The 27,419-nt window shown below is 43.2% G+C and overlaps 1 protein-coding gene across 2 annotated transcripts; it reads right to left on the reverse strand.

Moving 5' to 3' along the window:
- Positions 1-222: 222 nt before the first annotated feature.
- Positions 223-27,419, reverse strand: clnk (cytokine dependent hematopoietic cell linker). Of its 2 annotated transcripts, XM_084353876.1 has the most exons (18): positions 27,325-27,419; positions 25,970-26,034; positions 10,300-10,342; positions 7,196-7,349; positions 6,139-6,191; positions 5,187-5,229; positions 3,764-3,814; positions 3,643-3,683; positions 3,532-3,542; positions 3,317-3,448; positions 3,025-3,046; positions 1,827-1,851; positions 1,670-1,748; positions 1,568-1,584; positions 1,397-1,491; positions 907-984; positions 660-815; positions 223-572 (listed from the first exon to the last, which is right to left on the reverse strand). In XM_084353876.1, exons 1-18 carry the CDS (start codon positions 27,331-27,333, stop codon positions 417-419), a joined length of 1,230 nt encoding a protein of 409 aa, XP_084210002.1. In that variant the 5' UTR covers positions 27,334-27,419; the 3' UTR covers positions 223-416. The 2 variants fall into 2 exon arrangements, with proteins under 2 accessions (XP_084210002.1, XP_084210003.1); XM_084353877.1 differs by lacking the exons at positions 25,970-26,034; positions 27,325-27,419 and adding an exon at positions 13,442-13,693.

The raw sequence follows: 27,419 nt of genomic DNA on the forward strand, positions 1-27,419 counted from the left end.
AAAGATAGATGGGTAATAAATAAAATGAGAATAAAATAAATAAAATGTGCCAATGAGTACGAAACGCTAGCTAACTTTAACCCTGCTAACAGCAGCTAGCCGACCTTACGGGGTCAATAGGTGATTTTTAGCGGATTGACCTGTGTTTAACAAACCTGTGTAGACCTGTTCATTTTGGTGGAAAAAAAAGTAATCCCACTACACTCAGATAAACATTTTTTATTGATACAAGCAACAACACTTTCACAATTTGTTTACACAGTCAGCTTTTTCCTCACACGCTCCCGTTGAGCTTCAGTGGATGTGTTGTGGTTACGAGACATAATCGTTTCTGACAAACCAGACTGGATTCACCAGATTATCTTCCCTGGAGTGGTGTGTTTGTGTGTGTGTGTGTGTGTGTGTGTGTGTGTGTGTTACTGCAGCAGCTGGTCAACATCCCTTTTGGTTACCGGACATGTCAGCACAACACAGTTTTCTGGGTATCTGCTTCCGGGCACGTTTCTCCCGCTGATGAGGATTATTGGAAAGAGGGAGTGGAACTTGATGATCTCTGCCACAGTGTTAAACATCTGAGGAGAAACAAGACGTGAGCCTCAGTAATATTTAGTGCTGAAGAGCGTGATTGTTGAACTGGCTTCGTGAATCCGTCCACTCACATCGTTTGATCGTTGGCTTCTTCCCAGGGCGAACTTGCCCGCGCTCTCGATGAACCGGATCTTTACGTTGTAAACCTTCTTCTCGTGATACACGGACAAAACCAAGGGTTCGCTGTTGGAGTTGACGGAGCAGTCTCGTACCAAAAAGGCCCCGTCCTGAAGTGAGTGAGGAAATGGAAAGAAGAAATGGTGTTAGCTGAGCTTCAGATGAATCATCCTGTGACTCATTTCATGTTAGAAGAGGTACCTTGTTCACCAGGTGTAAGGCGTGCTCGGCCTCGGCTCGATTACAAGTCCCAACATACCAGTCTTCTTCACAGGAGGTCTGCCAAGTAGCATAGAGTTCAGTGTGTTGTGTTTTTAAAGGATAAGTCCACCCAAAAATGAAGATTTACTCATGAACTACTCAACCGCACGGCGATGGAAAGTCAGAAGTTTCATAGTCCACAAAACATTTCTGGAGCTTCACAGTGTTGCAGCTTTCTCCTAAACAACTGAAGCAGATGGGGACTAAGGTCTTTTCAAATCAGTTTGTGAGTCTTGGATCACACCGGATGAGCTGAATGGAGCCACCTGATGTTTTCTTTTCAGTTGTTTCATTAAGTCCCCGTCTATGTCGGTTGTTTCGGAGCTCCAGAAATGTGTTGAGAACCAGGAGACTTCGTTGACTTTCCATCGGCATGACGTGAGATTTTTATTCTTTGGTGAACTCATCCTTTAAGTGGCAGCAAGTATACCTGCTGGGGCTTTTCCATCGGAACGAACTCATGTTGGTCGATGTCTTCTTTAGTCTGAGGCCACTCGTGGTGATGACGTTTCGATGGCACCCTTTCTACAAGCAGAAGTTAATGTTGACTTATTTAATCGATGTCTGTATAAAGATACCGATGATCTGCGGCATCACTCACCTAGGCTCCGCTGCGCCCTAAATAAAGGAAGAAAGAGCAAAATGTAAATCAAATGTATCGCGACATCGTTATCCCGTTAAACCTGAGAAACGGAGGTCGCACCTCCAGTCGATTTCATGAGTCTCCAGATCCAAAGAATGTCTTTGGTTGTTATGATGGACGCTGTCGGCGCGCTGTAGGCCTGAAAACACTCAGCATTATTACAACGAGCGAGATGTTTGAAAGCAAAATGTAACATTCACAGTAGCTTATCTCTTACCTTGGGGATGTGGACTGAATTCTGCCTGTTAAAAGACAAAGATGTTGGGCAGGTTACAAAGAGTGAAACATAGTCAACAAAATGATGAAGTGGACACTGGTTGATTATTGAGTTTAAAGAAAGGAGCAAGTAGAAAACTACATTATTTCAGGCCTACAGGAGTCGACACCTTTAAAAAGATTATTGTCTGGGTTTAAAATGAGTCCAACGTGGACTGTTTGTCTGTGCAGCGCTGTAACGTGTCGGAGAGAAACATGTAAACCAGATTCTAGTCTGTGTCTCCTGTTTTGTTCCCTCCCTCGCTGCACTGTAGCGTTTTCCTGCACCAGTGAGGAAGATAAGGACCGGACAGATAAGGACAAGGAGCAGCCCGACCCTCGCAAACCTCAGATCATTAACTGAAGGGGAATTCAGACATTTTAAAACATGGGCTCAATATTTTCATGTTTTGGAAATTGCCACTGCAACATAATCCTTTGGGTCAAAGTTACAGCCCCCTTAAAGTGCACGTTGTGTCCGCTGACAGGCCGAGGTTGTTACTCTAAGCGTCTGACAACATTTTCTTGTTGCCAGACTTTTCATGTAGAGATAGACCTTTTTGTAACGGGAAACACAAGTCTTGTTCTCACAAGTCTCAGTCTGAAATCTTGCGTGAATTGACGTAGTTGCAGGAATATGACGGTGGAAACGTGAGTCGGAGTCGGAGAGACGAGTTTGGAGTTTACCAAGAGGAACTTGCCAGCAAGAACATGGCCGACTATTTTATCAACAACTGTAAAAAAAACTCACCACGCGAGATTTCAGAGCGAGAAAACAGATCTTATTGTTTAACAAAAACATGTCTCAGTCAGAATCGTTTCCTTAATGTTGGCAGACACTCAAGAGTAACAACCTCAGCCTGTCAGTCGAGCAATGAGCAATTTTAGTGGACAAAACTTTGACCCAATAAACCCAATAATGAGCAAAATAAAGGACCTTTAATAGTCTGATTGCAAAGTAACTAGTTGGTAAAGCTGCCAGATATTTTTAGCAAACTAAAAAGTACAAATATTTGCCTCCAAAATGTGGTGAAGTAGAAGTATAAAGCAGCAGAAAATGTAAATACTCAAGTAAAGTGTGAGTACATGTACTTAGTTACCTTCCATCTCTGTAAACAATAAAATAAATATAAAATCTGAGCTGATTTTTCGTCACTTACTTTTCTAGTTGGTCTCCTGCCACTGAAATGAAGAAAGGAGCGTGTTATTGTTTTATTCATCACATCACAAGTGTTTGATTTAAAAGATCACCTCGAGTCTTTTCTGTCATTATCCTTCTAACCAGCAGATGGTGCCACTGCTACACTAGAGGGCCTCCGTCCACTCACACAGAGGAGGGAGTCACACCGGGTCAAGTTTAATACAGCGCAACACAACAACAGCAGCTGCAGACGCTCAGCGGGAAACACCGATGCTCTCGTTTCCTGAGTCAGAGGGTAAAACAGTACTCACTCTCCACCGCGGGGCTCGTGCAGAGTCAGCTCGGGCAAGTGGCTCACTAACTCCGAGGTAAAGGGTGGAGTTGGAGGTGGAGATGGAGGTGGAGAAGGAGGTGGAGATGGAGGTGGAGATGATGGAGAGGGCCTGGAGGAGCAGAGACTTTAGCTGCAAGTCCATTCATACAAAAACAGTAATGAATGACTTGAAGTAGTAGTTGAGCAAATTACCTGCGTGAGTGCTGTGATATCAGGAAGGAGAGAAAACCGGTCGCGTGTTTTAATGAGTTGCAACACAGACATAAACAGAGTCAATCAGCTGCACACGTCACAGGTGTTTACCTGGTCTCCTGGTCTCCTGACTGGAGGTGCGGGCCTTCTATCTGTAAGAGCGACAGTGTGAGTGTTTGCGGATGCTTCTGAGGCTCCGGGTGGTGAAAGTTAATACTTCAGAGTTTCTTACCGAATCTGATCTTTCTTCTGCCTGGCTTCAGGTCTCTGTTTATAGCAGGCCCTGTGTTTAATGCAGAGAAGTGATTATGTGCAGACAGAAGTTCTGCACTGAAGTAAGATGAAAACATATAATCAGCTAAACATCACTCGCTCATACGTCTGCTGAGGTCAGGAGCCGTAAGGCAGTCAGAGAACAAAAGATTATATTTAACCGAGCAGAGTTAAAGCTGCGGGGAACCTGACTGGTCTCCGCATCATCTTTAAATTTAAGGCCTTTTATAATAAAAACACGAAACCTTTTCATTCATTTCATGGGCTTCATTTTCCATAATCTGGTTTAGGAGCTTTAAAGATTATGTAAAGGGCCACGGACACGTTGTTAGCTTATATATCCCTACAAGTATGTATCATAAACTGAGTTTATCATACGTGTCCCTATAGAAATAAACATTAATCAAATGTATGAACTCACAAGGTGTCTGTGGCCCTCTTAAATCAGATTGTTGCATATCGAGCCCATGAAGCGTCTGAAAAAGTCTCATGTTTTTATTATAAAATGGCTCAAATTTTAAGATGATGCAGATTTTGTTCTCCTCATCTTATTGTCAGTAACTGACTCGTGATCTAGCAGATGTCCTTCATGATGTGTCCTGATTTTCTGACCTTGCTGATACCGGACTTTAACGTTACGGCAGTTCATAAAGAGTTTAAGCTCTCCGTCTGTGTGAGATGCAGTCTGGTTGTTTGCATGTCATTTTTTCTGAATCCAGACGAAACTTTAATATCCAAGTAAGAGTGTATAGATTAGCTGAGACATGGATGGGTCTTTAGATAAATTCATCTTCGACATAAACATTTTCAGCTTCTATACTCGAGACAAGGTTGTATAAAGTCTTTCCGCTTAGGTCAAGGGAATTAATGAATTTATGCGTATGGTTTAAAACATCACCGAGCCTTTCTGTGCATCCATTCAGCTGTGAAAATCATTTCCAGTTTTCTTTGTTGAGGTCTTATGAATGTCTGTAAAATCAATAAAATAAAAAATAAACTGTCTGCCTCTGGTAGTTTTCAGAAGTTAACAGCTTCCTTACAAAGGACGAAAAGACTGAACCGTGCAATAAATCTCTTTTCAGTGTTTTCATTATGATGAGCGACTCTTACACATCCCACAGAGCCATTTAATTAAATGCAAACTCTTGAATAATGCAGGTTAAGTGACCCTATGTAACTTCTGCAGAGCAGCAGCCTGTGGCCAAGCAGAGAGAAGTCATGAGGTCAGTGAGCTGAGACAGGGATCTCTTTCAAACACCAATATCTATCTGGAGTTTGTTAAATGAGGCTGTAAGAGCAAAACCAAAGGCTGAACTGAGCAACACAGAACACCGTTACCTCGTAGCTCAAAATTCAGATTACGGAGAGCTCCGTCACTTTACCTGAAGGTCGTGGGATTTCTCTCGGGTGGAAGTTGGAGTTGCCCTGATGGAGCGGAGGGCAGAACGTCACACAAGAAGCACCGGCAGACATTTATAATAATAGTGCAGTGGGAACGAAACAGCCCGACACAATCGCCAGAATAAATGTTGGCAATGAACTTTCTGTGTTTTTTATGCTTCATGTTTAGGTTCAGTTTTCAGCTGTTACGTCGTGAACGCTGTGTTGATGTTGTTAAGTTCAGGCTGAAAAAACACTCGTAAGGCTGCAGGATAACATCATGTTTTGACCTTTGTCGCCACAAACACGGTTGGAAACGGCATCTCAATAACAACGCCCAGTGGTTTCACAGCATCTTGAACAGTGGTCTCTGGCTTGACTGCCATCAGCTGTTATGCCACCGCTAGGTCAGCTCATATACAGTGCATGTTAGGGCCCTGGCACACTGATGTTGGGACAAGGGGTGTCGCATTATCACAATATATTTTTTCTTCGCCTATTCGTCAGTGACATCTGCAGCTTTTTATCAGACATGTTCTCGAGCAGAACTGACTATATTAGCGAGAGTGGCGTGAAAATGACAATCAAACGCTGCTTCATCTTAACAACGGTTCGTGTATCCGCAGTCCCGAGTCTTTACGGTTACCTTGCGTATGGAAAGTTATTTCCTCTCACACAGATCGTACGAGCTGCGTACGTACGGCTGAGGGCTGCAGTCTTTACGCCGTGCAGCTTCATGGTCGAGACACAAGCGACGTGAGGTGATGCAACAATCAGCCTCTGTTAGTCGTTTCGTTGCCGTCTGTGTCCTGATGTGAAAATGATACGACAGGTATTGTAGAAACGTCAGACTTGAACGTATCCGCGGCTTGCAGAAAATGTTTAAATGCCAACATTTTGTTTCTAGCGACTGAGATGGATGTTAATTCAAAGAAAACAAGAGATGAAGCTTACTGAGGAGAGCGACGACAGGCTCTGAGCCGACGATGACCTTGGAAGACCCCTGTCTTGAAAAAGCAAAAGAAGTTATGAAGCTCGCGGTCTTATCAGCGACAGTAATGACAGTAGTTTCAGAAGCTCCAGTGTTGGTTTGAGAGTTGAAACGGTTCGTATCAGCGCTGTAACTCGGCCGCTGCCGGTCCCAGCAGTACGCTGCAGCAGCAGACTGTATTGATTACAGAGGGCGAACACTCCAAGTGTGAGCAAATTTAGAAAGCCACATTCAGTATAAAGCTGTGGACGTGCAGCTGCGAGGCCCCTGGCTGTGGGCCACAAACATGCAGCAGAGTAAAGGGAGTCTATTCACACTACACGCTTCCCTCGCTCCCCCTCCGGCTGCTGGATAATTGTAATCTCCCGCAGTCTGACTCAGCCAACAGATGGCCCTGGAGACCCACTGGCAGATCATGCTCACTCAGCAGGAGCTCGCTCTCTCTCAGATCCTCACTGCTTTCATTCTCACCACAGTTTGTGGTGGAGCTTCATTCAGCTTCATTCTCATTATGTTCACCAGAGGAAAAGGAGACATACTCACACTCAACGCCTCTTTAAGTCTGGTGCCTAGACGCCTTAGTCATTTGGATACTTTACTATGACTTTATTTTCATATTATTCTTATTTTGTCGTGTTTTTTTAAAATCTTTTATCTCCCTCTGAGATCAATCAAGTCTTGTTTTATTTTATTCCATTTATAAATGTCCACTTTTTTATACACAGTTAAAGCGAACAGGAGCAATGAGAGTAAGACGGGTGGTGACGAACATTAAAGGTCACATTTGCACAGAGTTACTCAGTTCTGGTCTCTGAGCGACCGACACAGCAGGTTTGTGGTTAACTGCTGTTGACTCGGTGTCACTGTCACCGACGTCAACATGTTCAGTATGCACCAGAGAAACGTGTAAACCCCACCCCCTTTATAAAGTCATTTTGAAAGCAGTTTTGAAACCTACACCAGATGGGAATTGAAAATAACATAAAGTAAGAGTTAAAAAAAAATCATGGTCTTCTCTACCTGCGTACTCTCGCTCAGCGTGTATGGGCCTCGCAGGAAGTATGCGCACATTCAGCACTTCCTCCTGGTCATCCACCACGTCGTAGTCAGACTCCGGGACGCTGTTGTAGTTACCACATCTTAGTTTTCTGATTCTGTCTATCCTGCTGCGATCCTGCGGAGAGGAAAGAGCAGAAAGGGAGACGTTAAAAAAGATACAACGGACGAACTTCAGAAACCTCGGACAAATCAAAATCATCACACCGCAGTTAGTCGATGTGTTGACAGGCACAGACATCTTTATTTCCTATCACACTGTGCTCTTAGAAAGGAAAACCTTTGTAAAAAGCCTCATTTGGACGTTCAGTGTTCTTTGTTAAAGGGACAAAACTTTAGGACTGTTGACCCGCTGAGTCGAAAATGGCACGGCTTTTTACCAGAGGTGTTAAATCATGTCCGAAACTGATGCAACGCTGATCTCACACCTGATGAGAGATGCACACAGATGTCTGCACTTATATAGGTCTGTATTTTGTACTTGTCATTGTAACTGCATGCAGATAAACACATCTGAGTTTGTGTTATTACCTCACTGATATTGTAAATATTTAAATTCTGAGTTTGTATTTCTTCCGCAAAAAATACATAGTGCCCCTTTAACTGTAAAAAAGCCTGGACGCTGTTGTTGGTCATCAACTAATTTGCAGCTGCAGATATTTAAATGGTGGTTGACATAAAAAATACTCAAGTAGGCAACCAATCAGAAATGTCCAGCGCTGTCAGCCCTTCTCTCAAAGTGCTTGTATCAAGTAATATCCCTGAAACAGAGACTTTTCAGGGGGGAAATAATGTCCCTGGATCTTCATTTAGATGCTGGTCCCTGCAGTGGAAACACAGCGTTCCTCCAAAGGTTCCTGGTCCCCAGGGAAGGTTTTTTGATAACAATGTCCATCGACTTATTGGAAAAATCATTTACTAATCTGCTTTTAAAAAAACCAGTAGAATCACTGAAGCATGCAACTACTTTTGCTTCTTTCGCTCTTTACACGCATCAACATACAGTGTTATAATCTGAGCAGACAGCTACCCATTAAAGCCTCTGCACACACAGCACTGATAAGCACAGGAAGCTGCTGCGAGGTGTTGCAATAAAAACACACCGCTCGTCTCAGAGGGATTTCCTCTTTAAAGCTTCTCTGCTCACAGTCACGCAGACACGGACACACATGAAGTTAGAGATATATTAAGAAATGTGACTCCAATGAAAGTGACTGTGTCTGTGACATAGTGTTCGTCTGCTAAATAATCAGCATCGTCTATTTCTGTGAAGAACATGATGCAAACTGCATCCTCTGTGTATTTTCGTGCAGCTGCAGGCGAAGCTGAGAAAAGGGCCGACATCAGGGTGGATACATGATCAGTGGCAAATCACACCAGCTTCTATCACTCAAGCTTAAAGCGCCCAACAGAAACGGTTGTTCTGTAATTACAGTCCAGATCGACTTTTCCAAAGGAGAAACTGGTGTGACATTTATGCTACACCGTGAATATTAGTTTTCACATGTAACGATGAAGCCTGGGAGTTTATCTGGAAAGAAAATAACGTGAATATTTTCCTCTATATGTGCACAACATTTCATATTACACACTTAATTATTTAAATAAATAAAATTCACATTTTTTACTTTTCGTAGGTCAAAAAATGACACGTACAAATACCACAGCTACTCTGCACTGCTTATCTCAGGGATATATTCTGTTTATTCATATTTATAAGTATATATATATATATATATATTTTTGTGTATTACTACATATCATGTGCATTACAATTATGGATGCAGATGTTATAAAAGTACAACTTAATACAACTTAAAATATTACTTTTAAAGTGAAAAAGTGAAAGTCACTCATACGAACAGTACTTGAGAAAAAGTCTTGAGAATCTGTTTTTTTATGCAATTGCTGATAAAATACATTACAAAAGTTGTACTGGCTCTGATGCAGCAAAATAACTAGTAACTAAAGTTATCAAATAAATGAAGTGGAGCAAAAATGACAATATTTGCCTCTAAAATGTAAAAGAGTGGAGGTATAATGTAGCAAGAGACAGTATTCAATATAATGTTTGTATAGTGTTTAATATTATTGTGTTGGTATTTTACTGTATTTTTTCTATCCATCACTCGATCACTGCTCGTGCTCAGCTGCTGTAACAATTATCCGAGGTGAAGGATCAATAAAGTCTTATCTTCTCTTAATGGTCTCTGTGAAAGTAAAAGTAAAATGACTCTCTGCTCCGATTAAAAGTCAACTTAAAAAATTAAAAAAAAATTTTAAATTTTTTTCTGCTCATCACATTTTGGTGCAAACGTCACAGAGACCACTCCGGTGAGCGCCACTTCCTCCCATCAACAACGGCTGTGACACTGTTGAAGATTTAATAATTGAATGAAAACGTGTCTCAGCCTCTGACCTGCAGCGAGGAGGCACTGCGGTCTGCAGATGAGTTCGATCAACCAAAAAGGGAAGGCTGCCATCATCCCACAGGCGGATGACGGTCACTGGGAGTGCACACTTTCCCTTATAGCACCAGTGCAAGACTAAAGCTAGAGACACATCAGAGGAGAGACTGGAGCTGTGCCACCGCTCCGTGCCGCAGAGCAAACAATAGAGAGTTGATCGTCAAAAGCTGATCTGATTTTAATGGCAGGTTTCCCAAAAAACAGTGAACTAACAGGCTGTTACACAGTGTGTGTGCAATTAAGACTGATTCATTAATGTCATTAATCAGAGCTGAGTGTTCTTAAGGCATGAATGTTGTTTCCTGATTTTACAGCCTCAAGTTTTTAATCTAGATGTTTAAATTATAGAATAAAAATATGATGAGCTTTAGTAGGACTAAATAAATTGAAATAAATTCCCACTAAACTGTAAAAATAGTCTTTTTCTCTGCTCTGCTCTTCTTTCTGCGCACTAACAATGACGGAGCAGACTCTCACTCTCACTCATTTTCTCTGCTAAAAGGTAATTACACAGAGGGGCTGCGGATCCTAAAGTTTCCCCTGGGAACGTTCGTGTGGAGCCATCGGGGGAACACAGTGGGTACGGGCGCCATAACTCACCATTATCACAGCAGACTCATGGCTGTTCCCTCTCTCTCCGCAGCTAACGAGGGAGTGAAGCAGAAATGAAAAACATCGTTAGTTCGGTGTCCTGCTAAAGAATGTGGCCGTCCAGCACAATCCTGTCCTCTGACGTGAAAACCCACAGAAGATGTCTTCATACACAAGCTGAGCTGCTGGAGGCAAGAAACCACATCTGGATTTGTAAGAATATTGACAGATTTGTTATTAAATATGATTTCTTTTTTGACATAAGCGTCAAACATCAGAATATGTGGTGACATTTTAACATGGGAATTAAAAAAAGGTCCACAGGAAGTTCAGGAAACACTTTCAACGGGGACGAGTTGTAATTGTTTCCTGCATGTCAGCTAACGTCGGCCATGTTGCAAGCTGTCCGGAGACGACGAAGAGATGCAATGATTGTGATGCAGACAGCGGAAACAGCTGATCAGTTCAGTTGAACGTTCGCAGCCTCAGAGTTTATTACAAACCTGTTTCCATCAAACATGTTGCACATCGACAAAAAACACCTCAACCACTTTTTTTGCGAATTAGAGGAAGTTTTTGTTCGGATTTTTCCGTTTGCATTAAAATTTCGAATGCGATTTTCTTTAAAATGCTTTATGTTAACGCAGCTAGAGTCCGGCTGTGTCAAAGACTTAAATCAAGTGTGACGACGAGCTAACTGAGGGCAGCTGGACTTAATACGAGCTCCCTGCACTGAGACTGAGGGAGGATGTTGAGGTAGACGAGCTGCTGGTCGACACTTCAGGTGTTCTGTGTTTACTCCATCTTGTGAAGGTTGAATACATCCGCATTCATTCCCGATAAAAGGTTGGTTGCAACATCTGTTATTTTAAAAGCACATTGCAATGAGCCCTTCACAAGGCTGAATAAGCACTGATCCGCTTTTAAAGACTTAATATAATTTAAAAATCCTGCTTCCTGAGAAAGAGGCAGGAAGAGGAAGAGAGAAACACAAGGTCAGGGCCAATCAATCACTCTTCAATTGACAGGATTGTATCTTTATGATCCCTTTGGCTGTGAAGGAAAAACATAACAGGAAGCAGGAAGGAAACCTTCCCGAAATAGAAGTGAGGACATTTAAGCGAGGGCCGGGGATTGTGAGGATGCCAGGAGACATTACAGGCAACCAACTGACAGTCCCAAAAGGGGAGAATCAAACTCGGGATTGGATTTGGCACCGCGGCCCGACGATCAGCGGGGCCGTCTGGCTCCTCCGCAGAGCTTACAGGGAAGTGGTGTTGGAAGAGACGCATGGAAAGGAAGGAGATTAGATGCATGGAGCAGTTTAGCCTGGAAAATAAAGTTCTGCAGAGAACGTGTGGCAACTCAAACCACCCGGCTGCTTAAAGATTTGTGACCTGGCCTCGAGAAAGTGTCGACGGCAGAGAGAGCGATGAGAAGCTCAGTCAGAGGAGGGAAACCGGATCACACGCTGCAGATGTTCGTCTGTTTGTCATAAAATGTTTACTTCACTTCATTAAAAGTAAAGAGCTCATGTTAAAATAGAACTTTTCCATGAGTGACAGTCGGCCACACCGAGTAAAAGTCTCGATTCATCTGATATTAAACGTACTTAAGAATCTAAAATGTGTTTTTATGGTAATGTGTGGGTTCATGTCTCAAAAGTGCAAATAAAAGTAAATTAAATATGTATTTACATGATCGTTCATGCTGTGATCTGTGGCTCAGACAATTATGAATCTGAATTTTTTGTTTAACAATGTTTTGTTTTTGTTTACTTTAATCTGATTATCTATAAAATGAATTAACTTAAAAACGCAGCACGCAGAAGCCGTCAAATGAATGTAGAGGAGTAAAAAGTACAATATTCACCTCCAAAATGTGGTACAGTACTTGAGTAAATGTAAAGATCACCCATAGGAATAGTAATCAAGTAAAAGTCTTGAAGTATCTGATATGAAATGTATTCAGTTACCATACTTACAAGGAACCACCTGACCAATTATCAGATCCCGAATTCAGCTTTTTTCTGATTCTGATCATCAGATTCATTTGCAGGTTACGTTGATGCTTTGGCTCTGATGCAGCATGTAATCTGCAAAGTAACTAGTAACTAAAGTCAAATAAATGTAGTGGAGTAAAAAAGTACAATATTTGCCTCCAAAATGTAGTATAGTGGAAGTATAAAGTAGCAGAAAATGGAAAAATACTCAAGTACAAATACTTCAAAATTGTACTTAGTTACATTCCTTTACTGTAATTTAGTCGTCCTCTTTTTAAATCCAGACAGTGTTCAGACCAACGAAAGTGAGACCAGGACCGGTGTGAGTCTCACACTCACCCACAGAAGACTCCTCTCTTCATCCACCTCTGTTATTACTCGGTGTGTAAATGTACCACGAGACACGTCTTGATAAAACCATCTACAGCATCGCAGACTTGAAGTTTATATGTGGAATGATCCTTGTTTTACAACTGACACAAAACATTTCAGCTTTTCTGGGTGACTCTTATGTTCAAGTCAACCAATTCAATTCTCTATTCATCTTTTGTCACAACGCTGTGCTGGTGCTCCGGTTAGGTTTAGGCACATAAAACACTCGGTCAGGGTCAGAAACACATCATGGTTCGGCTTAAAAATACCTGTTTTCTCGCCACAAAAAAAAACAAAAAACAAACAGTTGGAAATCCTCGACTCCGTCTTGGTCTGAGACAAAACCTAATAAAAAATGTGGTTGATTCCGGGTTGAGACCGAGACCGCCAAAAAGTGTTCTCACTAAGTACGACGCCACTACATCCAGAACTAAACTGTTTGTATTTGTGCGTCTTTTAAGAAATTGGTTGTTTTTATATATTTTCTTTGTTTTGTGATTGTGCTTCATTGCGTATGGACGAGAGGTGCCACCCTAACTCGTGCTTCAATTCAAATATAAGATGAGAAGCCTGTACATTACAGTTTATATATGACGTTAACTTTAAAATCTCAAACTGGAAGCTTGTTCTTGAATTTTCAATCAGAGCACGACTCTCACCCGGAGCTGAAAATACTGCATTTCAAAGCGTAACTCTACACTTGGCATTTGTTTCATCTAGTCTCTTTCTACACGCTGCCCAGCACTTAAAAGTTGAGATCCATTCAGCGTCACTCACCTTCTCAGAAGACAACTAGCACACCTGCGTCAGTGGATGTCCAGGAAATTTCTGCCCGCTTGGTCGCATGTATTCGGTTACAGAAATAGACCGTCTGCAGCTTTTCGTCCCCCTCCAGTCGACATGCAGAAAACACCTGGGCTGCCTCGAGTCAGAGCGTCGCACTTCAACAGCCCACTGCAGTAACCCAAAATGACTTCCTGTGTGGTGAGAAACCGGCCTATAACCAGAGGCCCTCACTGCTGCTTGAGACGGAAAAGGTTTGTTGTGGAGGGCGTCATGTAATCTGACTCCAGAGAAAACACTTTGATAAATGTGCATTTTGTCTTTTAACGTTTTTAACTAATCTTTGCATCAGTCCATCAGGAGACTCGCCCTCGATCTGTGATGTGTTGGAAGCTCCTGGACTAAATCCGACTCAGAACATTTGCTCTGTAAATCAGGGTCAGATGAATCTGCCAGCACTACGGGGGTATTTCTCTTAATTCGAGCAGGAACACTGTGACATTTCAACACCTGCTCTGCCGAGTGCGAAAGGAAGCAGGCTGACATTTACTCCTTTCATTAGATCGTCATCTGGCTTCAGGTTTATATCAAACAGGAAGACGATATTTTACTCAAGTTTAACCTTTCAGAGAGATATTTCACTTCCGTGTAATATTTACGTCCTGCAGCATAAACACTTAATGAAGAGTCAACGGCCAATTAGGTCACACTTTCAAACTCGACACACGACTTCAGCACTCAGGTGAATAAATCTTTAATGGCAACATGAGTTGGTATCAGACTGATGGTTAAATGTTCAGACGATGAGAGGAGCTAAACTCGAAGCAGACAAATCAGAGACCTGAGAACGGGACACACCGGCAGTCGCTGGAGGTAAAGTGTTACTCTCATCTACAGGACATTACACACTGATATTCTGCTTAAAGGCCTCGTTTTCTCACCTTTAAAAAAAAGCGTGACCTCAAACAATATACGACAGCGACCACGACTACTGAGGGTTACTTTCTGATCTTGAGAGAAAAGAACAACTTTTGGGTTTTGGTTTGGTGAATATCGAGTTCACACCTCAAGTGAACGAGCTCAAAGTTCAGTTCACACAGATTAAAATTAACTTGTTCATAGTTCAGAATTATGAATTTTGAGCGACACCCGCGGCCCAAAAAATGGGTTTCAGTTCCTTCTGTTTTAGTCTTTTAAAAGCGAGCTCTTCTTCTGCGACAGGGAGCCGAAGTCACTGCTGAAATCTGCAATAAACTCCCGTTTTATTATTAACGAGTTAACGACGCTCACGTACGTTCAGTTCACCAACATACGAGCCCGCTCAGTGAACACAACCTCACCACTATAAAAACCCCACACGCTGGTCCTGTAAACGATAGATAATTAAGTTTGACTAACTTTGATTTCAACCTGTTTGTTTCTTGACCCATCTGAACGATTTTTTGCGATGTGGCCACGTTTTGAGATCTCAGCAGTTAACTTGCTAAGTTATCGTAACAAAAGGAGGCCGCAGTGCTACGAATAAATATCTAGTTTTTCTTTTTGGGGACTTTAATGAGGTCCTAACAGCGTCTTCAATCAATATGTTTTATTTAATTATTAAAAATGAGCCAAATGACTACGTGTAATGTGAAACTTTGCTTGTAGGAATAAATCTCATGTTATTACGCTGTTTTAAAGGCATTATATGAAACATGAACGCATTCAAATGTCTGAAAAACTGTTTAATACATTTTGCTCTCTACTCATAATATCCCAAATGTTTCCAACAATGTTCAAACACAGAGAAACTGTTTATAATATTCACGACATCATCAAACTCTGTCTGCTGTTACTGGTCTTATTGAGCAGCACAAATTACATAGTGTGCATTTAAGTTCCAGCTTTAAATCTAAAATCCACACTGAACTAAGTTAAATGTTGGGCTGAGATTGAGTTTTAATCACGCTGCGCGATGCAAAGCTGACCCTCACAAGATGAAGTCGTGAATGACTTCTCTGTGATCGGCACAGAAACTTCAGACCAGACTCGCCTTTGTTTTCTGAACAGAGCAGCACGATGTCAGAGTATCTTCCTGTCTGCAGCGGCTCGGAGGCCCGGCCCGATGCAGCTGAGCACAAGGCGCGCAAGGTCAGCCTCTCTCCTGTGGTTTCGTCTGCAATGGTATAGCCTGACTTCCTGTGAAAGATTACCATCTAGCCTCTCATATTCTCACTGATGCTTATCTTTTGAGCCCACAAACGCCAACTCCCCGAACATCTCTACACCTTGGCCTCCAGCGACAGCCCCATCGGCCTGTCAATCTGGCAGCTCATCCTGTGTCCTCCACCCCCTCGCCCTCCTCGTCCACCTCCCAGCAGCCAAAAACTGAGCCGTCCTCCCTCCTCTCCCCCTCCTCTGCCCCGGACCTGTCACTGAGAAATAAGATCCAGAGTCCCAGCCTGGGGGGGTCGAGGAACACAGAGGTTGAATGTGGGTGAGGTGTGCGCGCATGTGTGACCGAAAAATTTCAGGATTTTCATCGGTTAATACAACACAAGTCCTTCATGCACCGAGAGTCACGACGTTGAATTCCCAGCTCCACAGGAAGGACGTGCGTGATCGCGATGAAAAACCACATCGAGTACAAGATCATTGAACAGCTGCAGAGGTAGTCAGCCTCAGGAGGCCCTCCTCTACGCAGAACAACCACAACGTGATGGTAACTGTGGGCTGATGTTTCCTGTCAAACAATGACAGAACTTTTCACAGATGATCTTTTTAACACTTAGGTAAATGTTTTTTAACACAACATCTCTGAGTTTTCTCATGAGCTGAACATTGCAAAAGAAGAGGCTGTAAAACCAACACAACCACCGTGAAACGACTCGTTTGACTAGAAGCCGATCGGTCCGATAATCCTGAAGTCAGCCGGCTCGAGTGCGCCGGCTCTACGGGCCCCACAAGACGGAAGATCTGGATATTTTCATACCTGGGACGTCGAGCCATTTTGGCTTCATTATTTGGCATTCGTCATCAAAAAATAAAAAGTTTTTTCAAGTAGGATACGTAAGTAATGAATGTGGGTGAGAGAGCCAGCCGTCGTCAACAGGGCCGAGGGGCGCCGGTGTGGGAGGCCGGGATTTTATTCGGGCATCTTCTTGTTTTCGTTCAGCCTCCTCATTACTGTCAGGGCGTGCTGTTTTTAAATGTTTGAAGAGGTTACTCTCGTCGCTGCTCTGTGAGACTTCCTTTTCACAAATAGTGCATCTTGCTTTATTTTTAGCTGCAGGTGAAAAGCAACACCACATCACACATCATCTCTCACAGATGCACAAGCGTGCGACTGCGCGCTCTTCGTGTCGCTCTTTCCACGTTCATGTGACACGGGCCAGTTAAAAAAGTATTGCAAAGCCACCCATGTTTTGTATTTATATAGTTTTATTATCGATATTTTTAAAGGGATCAATGCTGAATGAGTAGCTTGTGAGTATTGACCCCCCAGTATTCACCGGGTCATTACTGACGTGAAAAGCAATGGAGGTCATCGTGTAAAGAATTTAAAAAAGAGAGCTTGAGAGAAAAGTATCCGTTGTTAACAGGTGAAAGTAACTCAGCTTTGTTATAGACTGTTTGCTGTACCCTTTGTATACTCAGTCAACAGCGAGCCCAGCAGTTGTCTTCTCTGATCTACAGAATATAAGAGAAGGATGAGATAGTGTCATACAGCCGGACAGATAAGATCAGAGAGAGGGAGAGGGCAGGCAGTCTGGCCAGTCTGGCTATCTCTCTGGTGAGAGTGTGATTCAGCAGCGTGAATAATTAAAGCTGCGAGCAGCGATAGAAATCTGTAGACGCCAGGGTCGGATAATACTGGACGGATATCAGGGGCCTTTGGTGTGGGGAGGTGGCGGCTGAGACGACATTAGTCACTCTCCCCGTGCCCCCGGGCGGCCGTCAGGGCACCGTGCTGAAGGTCAGGACATGATGGATGGACAGAGACCGGCGCTGGCTCACAGCTGAAGTTGACTAGAAAACGAATGTCCTGTACATGAAATATTATCCTCACTGAGGAAGATACCTGATCTGATACTGCAGCAATGTGTCACGGCGTGGTGAACTTTGTGAAGAGCCTTGGTCCGTCAGCTGGAAATTAAGTTTGTGACAAAGGAGAGGTGCAGAGAAAGAAAGCCAGGATGTTATGCTAGCAGTTAGCGTTTCTGGAAACCACAGATACGTCCGAGGTAGATCACGTTCACATTATATGCTTATTAGCCACCTTTCACATCGTGAGGTGGAGGAGAGGGTGGTGGAGCTGCACAGTCAACCCGGAGGATAATAAGCTCCCATGAAATCAAAACAGCTGTTTAAGTGTTTTTATCATCACACATGTCTGACTCCATATCTCACCAAACACCAGTTAACGCTTTCTGTATTTTATGATGCTGACATGGATGTATGAAGAGAAGACCAGACCTCACAGATTACTGTACAAAATCACAACTTTACTCAGTGATTTGGGGGAAACTGAGGCATGTTATATGGAGGACTGCTCTGCCTTGAGAACCCTGGACAGATAGCTTGACTTGTTGCTAAAGTAACGGCTAACAAACGTACTGGTAACCAGCAGCGTCTCGATGAACACCTCCAAACCGGAGTCGTAGGGTCCTCTGAGTACAGCGACAGAGGTCAGTTGGAGCCCCGGGTTGCCAGGTTCCCAAACCTGGCAAGAAAACGATCTCGGTACTGTATTCCCTTCATCAAACTAGCCTCTGCCTTCTCGGAGGCGGTGTTTTCAGTCCGCATTGGCGACTCTTCAGTTAGGAGGTGGGGCATAACCTACATTCAGCCCGATTGACTGTTTTTACAGGTGACACGTGACGATGACGAAGCAACTCGCATTCGATCCGTTTCATGGGGACTTTGAGGAGACCTGGGGATATTTCCAGCCTTTTTTCACGGGAGGTCGGACCATGTCCATCAGTGGTCATGGCGACCAAAGCGAGTGATGAGTTGTGACGAGAGAGGAATAGAAAACTCAACCTAAGTTGTTCAGTTTTAACTTATCTGTGGCTTTGCAGAAATGTACTTCCTAACATTCACTCTGGCGATCGGGTTTAGTCGAACCACATGAAAACACTTATAAAAGTGAATAATTTCCAGAATGACTCATTTCCCATTTGACTTATTGTAATTAATCATCAAATGACTCATTATACTCACAAACTGACGGGTGAATAATAATCTCTTGCATTGCCTGATTCGTGTGCCGCAGTTTGAAGGGTCACACTCATAATTCTGTTTTTCTCCCCCCAACGTCGCCATTGTTCTCCGGCTCTCTCATCTGGTTGGTCTCTCTGATGTCTTTCATGTCGGCTGCATAGAAACTAAGTCAGCTGAGAGCGTAGATGTTTGAAGGAGGCTTTGTTATTTTTGAGAGCCAGTCCTCTGCAATCAACCACGACTGCCTACCCACTGGCTGTTTTATTCATGGGTTCGTAAAAAAAAACCTAAAAATTTGTATTGTTTGTCTTGCAAATGTTGCCGCTCCAAATATAGACTGTGGGTGGGCAAAAGTTGACTGAAACAAGCCTGCGCATGAACCCAACCACAAAAGAGCGTCCTCCTCCTCCTCCTCCTCTTCCTCTTCCTCCCCGAGCATTAGTGTGATTGTACTGTTGGGGTTTTTGTCTCCATACTCTGCTCCATTCATTATAATGGCAGCACTGTGCCGGCAGAGCCTCAGTGACGGCAAGGAGCCCCGTATCCAGGTCAACTCGCAGCCAGAACGATTCCTTGATTATTCCTTATTTATCCCAGTCGTTCCCCCCGCTGTGGTGCGGAGTCTCATGAAGATGTGTGTCTGAGCGAGAGGAGCCGGGGCTAATGAGCTGAGTGCTAGCACGCTGGCCGTTGGCAGGCTAGAGGGCACATCCAAATCATCAGCAGCCCTGCTTCTCATTCAGGCCGATGATGCAAGCTAGTAATGCTAATGTGGAGGTGTTTACTGCAGGAGCAGGTTGATATAAACACCCATTAAAGATTCACACGTACTGGAGATGTGATCCAGATTTCACTTGGCTACATGTTGAACAAAGAGTCTGCAGACATGCTAACAGCTCTACGAGGCTGCAGTGGCTCTTTGAGCTAAATGCTAAAATCTTGCATGGAAGTGTTCTGATGTTAAAGGGTAAGTTCACCCGAAAATAAAAAAATCAGTCATTATTTACTCCTGCTGATGGATTTCTGGATCTTCACAGCAGAGCGACGCTGCAGCACACACCTGACAGACCATCGCCAGAAACGAAGCTGAGCAACTGCTGGAGAAACTGACATTCAACCAGATATCGAATACAACCACTTATGTTAACTTGGCGAGAAAGTTTCACTATCACAGTATCACTATGAAATATACTCAGATATGGATGTAACTCATTCAGAATGCTGAATATTTAATCAAATTTGCTGAAGTAGAGAGTTTGGCCTGTTGTATGATTTCCTCATCATCCTGTATTAAACATGATGCTGCCAGAAGTCCAACAGCTCATTTTTCCAAGAGTCGTACCTCATGCAGTGATTTCCTTTTGATGTGGTGCACCTGGCAAACAGCTGTGCAGCTCTCTGGATCCGTCTTTCATCAGCCGATGGAGGGAAACACCGATACCATTTCAATCAGGAGAGACTTCATTTTTTGAATTAGTAAATGTTTACTGAAACGTGCACATCAGATCAGAAGTCTTTGGCGATTAGTCCATTATGTTTCAAGAGGGAGGTGAAGCAGTGAGTTGTGTAGGCAACCCGGAAACATCTGCACACAGACAACCGGGACTCAAGTGATGTCAGCATCGTTTTAATATTCTGAATTTAAGTTCAGTCTGTTGATTCATTCAGCCAGTGCAGAAAAGCTAAAAGCTTTTTTTTTTTTCCCGAATTGAGATCAAGATGAGTTAATGTATTTATATGTGATATATGTGATATATGTGATCGGACCCGAGCAAAGGTGTTAATAATATAGATATATAATAATATATATGCTGTTGCAGGTCATTTATAACACTTAGAAGTTCCTCGTAGCCACTTTAAGCTGACTGATAACAACTGTCTGCTGTTAACATGTATTAAAGGTCAATTAAGGCTCTAACAAACGTCAGCATCGATAAAGATGTTAACTGACGTGTTGCTGATGTAATGAAGTTCACAGCTACTCCATTTTTATCATGTTTAAGGGAAACGAGCGTCCACTTTCTTGTCCATCCTCGAACTTCTGACTTTTTTCTAGTAAAGGTTGAGAACAGTGGACACGCTCCTCGGCCTTCGTGTCGAAGTTTGTGTTTGTTATACTGTCTAACCATCACTTAACCATAATCAAACATCTTCAGGCTCTTCTCTGACCTTTTAAAAAGAGTTGCTTGGACAGTTTATGCATGCAGTCACACACACACACACACACACACACACACACACACACACACACTAAGTGGGAGCGAGGCATATCTCCAGCTACTCCAAATGAGCAACAGTGGGACCAGGAATAATGGATGAGCAGCAGCATGGTCAAGTCTAATTACTGCAACCTCTGGACCATTGAATCCTGGTCCTTGCTTTTCCGGGCCACCTCTGGTCCGGTCACGTGTACCAGCCTGTCGTGAGAGCAGGCATCAGTCCCCCCCCCCCCCGGGCTGCCTCGGTTCAGCCGGCTCACAGTTCAGGCCCCCGCCCCTCCGGTAAATGTGGCTCTACATCACCCCGGACACGATCCATCCCCATTAACTTCAGCAGGTGGAGCCTATTTCATCCTCATTGCCTACAGTGTCTGAGTGCGACAGCCACTCCATTCGTATAATGTGTGGTTCTGGATGTGTTCTGCCCCGCTCGTGAGGTTCAAGTGGTTTAAAGGACACGGCGGGGCAGAGGATGGGAGTTAATTGACTGTGCGATGACTGTAACGACTTGATCCCGGCCAGAGAGTGAACGCCATCATGATGATCCTCTGCAGGCGCCACAGCTGCGATGAGGAGCGCAGCATTCATCACGGCCTCTAACAGGAAGTGTGCCGCTCATACACACCGCTGTGACATCACACTGAGGAAGCTATGTTCGGTTTATTAGTTGCTCGTAATATTGGTCATCTGAGGATGTGATGCTTAAGAAGTGAAACCTTTACATTCATTATTGACGGGTCATGGTGAGGCTCGGTAAAACCTATTGATTGCTATTGATGATGTCAGGTTACATGACTTTTGTCCAATCTCAGTGAAGTAAAGACACAACAGAAGGACAATATCACACAAATAAAAGACAAAGAATAAAGTTATCGATCTGGAAGCAATTTGAATACTACGGGCAGCTTTTATCGTTGTTATAATTTTATTTTATTCCACAGTAAATAAGACTAGAAAGTCAGTTTAGATAAAACTACTGAAAATAAATCACTTTTATACACGAGTCTACCATAAATGTACACAAACATGCCTGAAGATCAAGAGAAATGAAAAATATAAAATAAAATGTGGGGACAGTTATTACGAAATGAATCTTATAGTTCATGAGAGACGACTTTTTACTTCACTTTGCAAGAAGAAAGTCATTAATCAGAAGGTTTAAACAAAGACTTCGCTTGAATCAGGCAAAAAAAAGAACCACCTTCATTTCATTGTTTGCACGAACAAGAATTTCTTGACACGTGATGACGACACAAGCATCATGTTTGTTTCCACTGGAGACAAAAATCTTTCAGAACGGGTCACAAATACGAACTGTAATTAAATGTTATCACTATTTTCAGCTGTGGTGGAGTATTTACGGCAGCAGGATGGGAAAAGTGGCAGAAGTGGTTTCGTCAGACTTCAGACTTGTTCGTCGGGTGAATTAATTAGTCAGAACAGAATATCACAATATCTGTTAAATAAAGTATCAATCAACCAAATAACAGATGAAGACTTCTCTTAGGATGTTTAAACAGATATCTCAAGGTTTTGTGTTTTCTGAGAAACAACATCCTGCAGCCTTTTTTTTTTTTTGTCTTTATTTAGTTCAAATAAAACACGTTCACTGAGCTGCAGGAGGAGAATGAAAGGAGCTGTATTTAATTAGCTGAGCTGTGGTTTTTCTTATGTAGCATGTGGTGGAGGCTGGCGCTGTGAGCCGTGCTGTGATCAAATGTGTGCTCATCCTGCTTGTTTATCTGCATTTCTTCGTGCTTTTTCATGGTATATTGGTAAGTTTGTGGGCTGCTGGAGTTTTTACAGAGGAAGTCTCAGAGGATACGGAACCACGCTCATCTTAAGATGCCGGTCACAATATCTCACAAACTCTGCAGAGAAAACTCAAACGTGAGGTGCGGATCAATACGTTTGGCTCCTGTATATCAGGTTATCGGCTATTTAACCAGATGCAACACTGATTATTCGACTTACAGTATGTATGATAATAATACTGTTATAGAGACGGTGTTGTGTCACCTTCACTGACTGTTCACTGAGGTTTCTTTTTTTGCAGTCACCACTTGGTGGTGCCAGTAATCACACATCTTTCATTACTCTGGTTTATTCAGCAGCATTTTATTACCAGCTTCTGAGGTGAAGCTGTCTCAGGCAGCCGTTATTAAGAAAGTGCTGCATGGTGTGAAACAGCGGAGACAATCAAGAACAACTAAAGGACGTCTGTCAGAAGAAAAGTGAACCGTGTCTGCGGTGAAAGTAATCTGAGTAATACTTTTTCTGTGTTTTATTGCCGTCTCAGCGTGATAAGAAAAACAGCGACGGTCCCAGGTGATCCAGCGCCGAACAATAAAACGGTTTTATTGAAAGAGTTTCATCCACAAAGTGTTTGTAAATCGCCTTTGAAAAGGAGCAGCTGTGAGACTTCTTCACCCAGAACTACAGAGACCATCTTTGAAACTGTCTGCTGTGACCAGATGAGGCTTCCCTTCCCCTGGGTGACACACACACACACACACACACACACACACACACACACACACACACACACACACACACACACACACACACACACACACACACACACACAAAGATGACCCTCCTCAAAGACAGAAGGAGAATTTGTCACTTTGAAGCATGTTTGGTATTTCAGGTCTGCTGCTTCTAAAATTGAAGGAGGTCTCAGTGTTTCACTTATTCTCTCCTCCCCCGCTGTAACAGTTTACCGCTCAACGCTGTGACTGTCTGATTATTATACTGTCTGGTCACTGACCACAAGTCTTAATTCAAACAGCTGTGAGCGTTTTACTACGAAAGGAATCCGTGCACATTTTCCTTCACGTCAACAAACAAACCTTCAACGAATCAAACGCGTTCTTCTTTAATGTGATCAGTGAAATCAGTACTGACGATATTAACTTGAGCTCTGACACGTCTTGTGGCTGCATGAGATAAGGTGGCTTACCGAGGTGTTATTAAATACTAGTTATAGATTAAATATAAATAATACATTATACACAACCAAAAGGAAAATATCAATTATTAAAATCATTTCTATCCGTGCACATTTTCATATGATGAAAGTTTGTCTACGCTGAGCACAAACACAGGAAGCAGCTAACCTCACACTATCCAAAGGCTTAGAAACACAACACACAACCAGCAGTGTAGAGGATGGATACCTGACCCGACCCACCGGGGCTCATCGGTCCGGTTCAGGTCCGAACATGTTAATTGACACGGTGCTTTCAAGGTCTTTCAGTGAATATATGGTGTAAAATATGTGTAAATAAATAAAGTGTAAGCTGCAGGCAGGCTGTGACTGTGGTTACAGCTGCCTGACAGGGCGGTACACAGCTTCAGCTTACAGTAACTGCAGGGGGCTCGAGTTGGGTTTGGACTTATGGAGTCTGGGTCAGGCTGGTTACTACTCTCTCGGACTCTGTCGGGTTTGGACGGATCAAAGTAAAACTTACCTCACAGACACACGAGTGATGTTCATCTCCTCATCTAACTCTGGGCAGAAAGCGAAAAAGCATATTTCCAAAAATGTTGAAACTTTCCTTAAAAACAGATTAAAATAAAACTTCATAATGTGATTCAATCAGCGCGTCATCAGAACATCTTCTCAGGAGCACTCGGACCTGGAAGGTAACAGACATTTAAAAAGTCAAAAGTTTACCAGCTGTCCAGCTTGATGAATGTGTGTCTCAAAGCTATTTTGGTCTCCATACAGTAAAGATACAATCCAACTTCCTCTCACTGGGGATAAGTAACACCTTGAGGCAGCAAACAATAAGATCGATCAGGATATAGCTTTAAGCCACCTTCTCCCAGAGGAAAACACTTCAGTCAAGAGAAGAAGAGGAGGAGGAGGAGGAGGAGGAGGGAAAACTTATGGACCAAAACAGAAACGGAGAGTGAGGAGATGCTAAATGTGCAGCACAGACGCAAAGAAATCTATGTCACAACTACCAACAGGAGCACAGCTGGATGTTTTGTGCATTTCTGTAAACAAAAATGCAGAATAATTTGATGCATCCGTTTCTTTGATTCGTCAGAAAGTAGCAACTCGTTCGACTCGATAGATTTCAGAAACATTAACTTCCTGCATCTCGAACCTCTCGTGGATTAATACTTCACGAGTTTCCAAACTGCTCCTCTCGGGACTGACGGAAAAGTGCAGCAACAGTGCAGCAATCATAGAAAAAACATTGGCAGCACTACAATGGCTTCATCTGCACATGACAAGCTGGAGAAGTTTTTTGAAGCCGACTGCACAGTGAAGTTTTCTGTCCTACATATTCGGAAAAAAGCTCCGAGCAAGACGATGAAATTATTACATCAAACCGAGACATCAGTGTGCTCTTACTCTGATTCCTGCTTGTTTATGAGCGAAGAAACTTTTCTTAAAGGAAGAGTTCAACATCCGGGAAAAAGATAGTCTTATTTGCATTTTACCAGAAAAAATTAGATGGGAAGATCGTTAACACTTATGTTAGTGTGCTGTTAGCTTAGCTTAGCATGAAGTCTGGAGGCAGGGGGGAACAGCTAGCTTCAAGGTAAAACAAAAATCAGTTTACCAGAATCTTTAAAGCTCAATTAGCTGGTCCAGCTAATGTGCAGTATTAATGTGCATTAGGCTCATTAAACAAATTAGCCCTTCCAAGTGTCCTCACGTTAAGTTGGGTTCAAGACAGTTGGCGGTGTTAGCATTAACATTAGCATTAGCTACAGAATGCTACATTTGAGAGAGGACATAGATTGTGTGTTTAGTCTGAGGGAGCCTGCAGCGATCGGCCTTTTTGAGCTGACAGTTTGGACTTTAATGGAGTTGTTTCAGGAAAATGTCTCATTAAAGGGATCATTCTCCCAAAAACCTCAACAATCTGGAAAATGTCCCAATGAACCAAAAGCCCATTCGTCTGAAAGCCCGTTATCCTGCAGAAGTCCACTCATGTTGTTCTGAAATATCTTTTTATCCGTACCTTTCTAGGTGGGCTATTCATCAGCTTTATTAAGTGCAATGTTTGGTCGTACAAACTGGGAATATTAGAGCCGATGACCAAAACATAGTGTTGAATAAAGCTGCAGAATAACTCACCTGGTAAAGTGCTTGAAGGCTGCTGAGGTTGAGGCTCCCGCTTCAAATCCACCCTGTAGCTTCTGCTGCAAGAAGTAAAACGTAGGCGTCATAAAACTTTAATTTTGAACCACAACAAGCTCTTTAGACTGTAACTGAACACTTTCATTTCAAACTTTGATTCTGGCTCTTTTCAACGTCATCAAATATGTAGAATTGACATCTTCAGGATGTGCGTTTGTTCAGTGGGCATCGTGTGAAAGCCTCAGTGATATCTCCGTCATGTTCACTGCTCAACAACATGCAGCTGGCCGCACTGTACATGCAAATCCAGGTGGAGGAGAGCCAGGTGTGAAGCCAAACACGTCTCGCTTTCACTCTCACCGTGAGGCCACACATACTCTCGGGGTCAAAGGTGACATTTTTCCTCCGAGCTACAGGAATGCGTGCAGTTTGACAGCAGCTCCGCCGTCGTAATAAACAGCAGAAGGTTGCGGCAGCGAGCGTTGGAAACTGTGGAGCAACGCTGCGAGAGGAGAAACCACAGGACCGGCTGTGCCTCTGCCCTCCTTAATCCTTCCAGCCTTCTTTTCATCTCTCTTCATCACCGGAATCCCAAATAAGTATGAATGTTTTTCTGCCTCTTTCTCGAAGCCGCGCATTAACAATTGCATCGCGCCGCAAATGGCATCTCCAAGGTAGAGGCCGACCTTCATTCCTCTGCAGAGGGCACGCCAGTAAATCCATTTCTCCAGAGATGCGGTTCACTGAATAACAAATCACGGGGGCGAGACGTGGCTCTCTCTCTCTCCTGTTAAAGAAGCCTATTGCTGGAAGCTTCCTTCACGGAGCCTGAAACACCGGGGGTTTGCTTTTTGAACAGAGGAGCCGGACAAACACAGGGAACGCGCTGCGAACAGGCACGTCTCGCATTTCCTGCTGATAACATGTTAAATTACACATATACACCATGTGAAAAGAAGCTAATAAAGCCCTGTGTATAATTAAATGTGTTGCTCTCGCTTCTCCCCGGCGTTCACACATCCACGACATAATACCGTCGACACCCTCTGCATCATCAGGGAGACGGGTACAGTCCCATTTTGCGCCGATATCTCACAGCTGCTCGCACATATTCCTGTATCTCATTTCCGATGCTCACCTCCCTCGAACCAAATCAACTCCACGGAGTATCAGCCACCTGTCAAAATCTGTTAAGGTGGCTCACATTTCATGAAACGCCTTATCTCGCTTCATGACCGATGTAACGTTATTTACACCCCGCAAACAAAATGGCTCCGGCACTGTCGCCGCTGATAAGGGCCTTTAGTCGTGGAGCAAGGTGACAGACGCCAGATTACAAGTTGGTGATTTACCTTATTCATTCCTGTGACCTAGAAAAGACGACCAATTTCAGTGTGCGTTGCCGCTCCGCCGCAGACAGACCTGATTTACTGTCGCCGGTGTTTTA

The sequence above is a fragment of the Pagrus pagrus genome, assembly GCF_965226575.1.
Source record: "Pagrus pagrus genome assembly, chromosome: 5".
NCBI lineage: Eukaryota > Metazoa > Chordata > Actinopteri > Spariformes > Sparidae > Pagrus > Pagrus pagrus.

What these genes read in the sequence shown, in the direction of transcription:
- clnk (XM_084353876.1), bottom strand. An exon ending in ATGAGTCTGCTGTGATAATG is followed by an intron (nt 7,350 to 10,299) that starts GTGAGTTATGGC and finishes TCCTCTCCGCAG; the next exon opens with GATCGCAGCAGGATAGACAG. An exon ending in GAAGCCAACGATCAAACGAT is followed by an intron (nt 573 to 659) that starts GTGAGTGGACGG and finishes GTTTCTCCTCAG; the next exon opens with ATGTTTAACACTGTGGCAGA.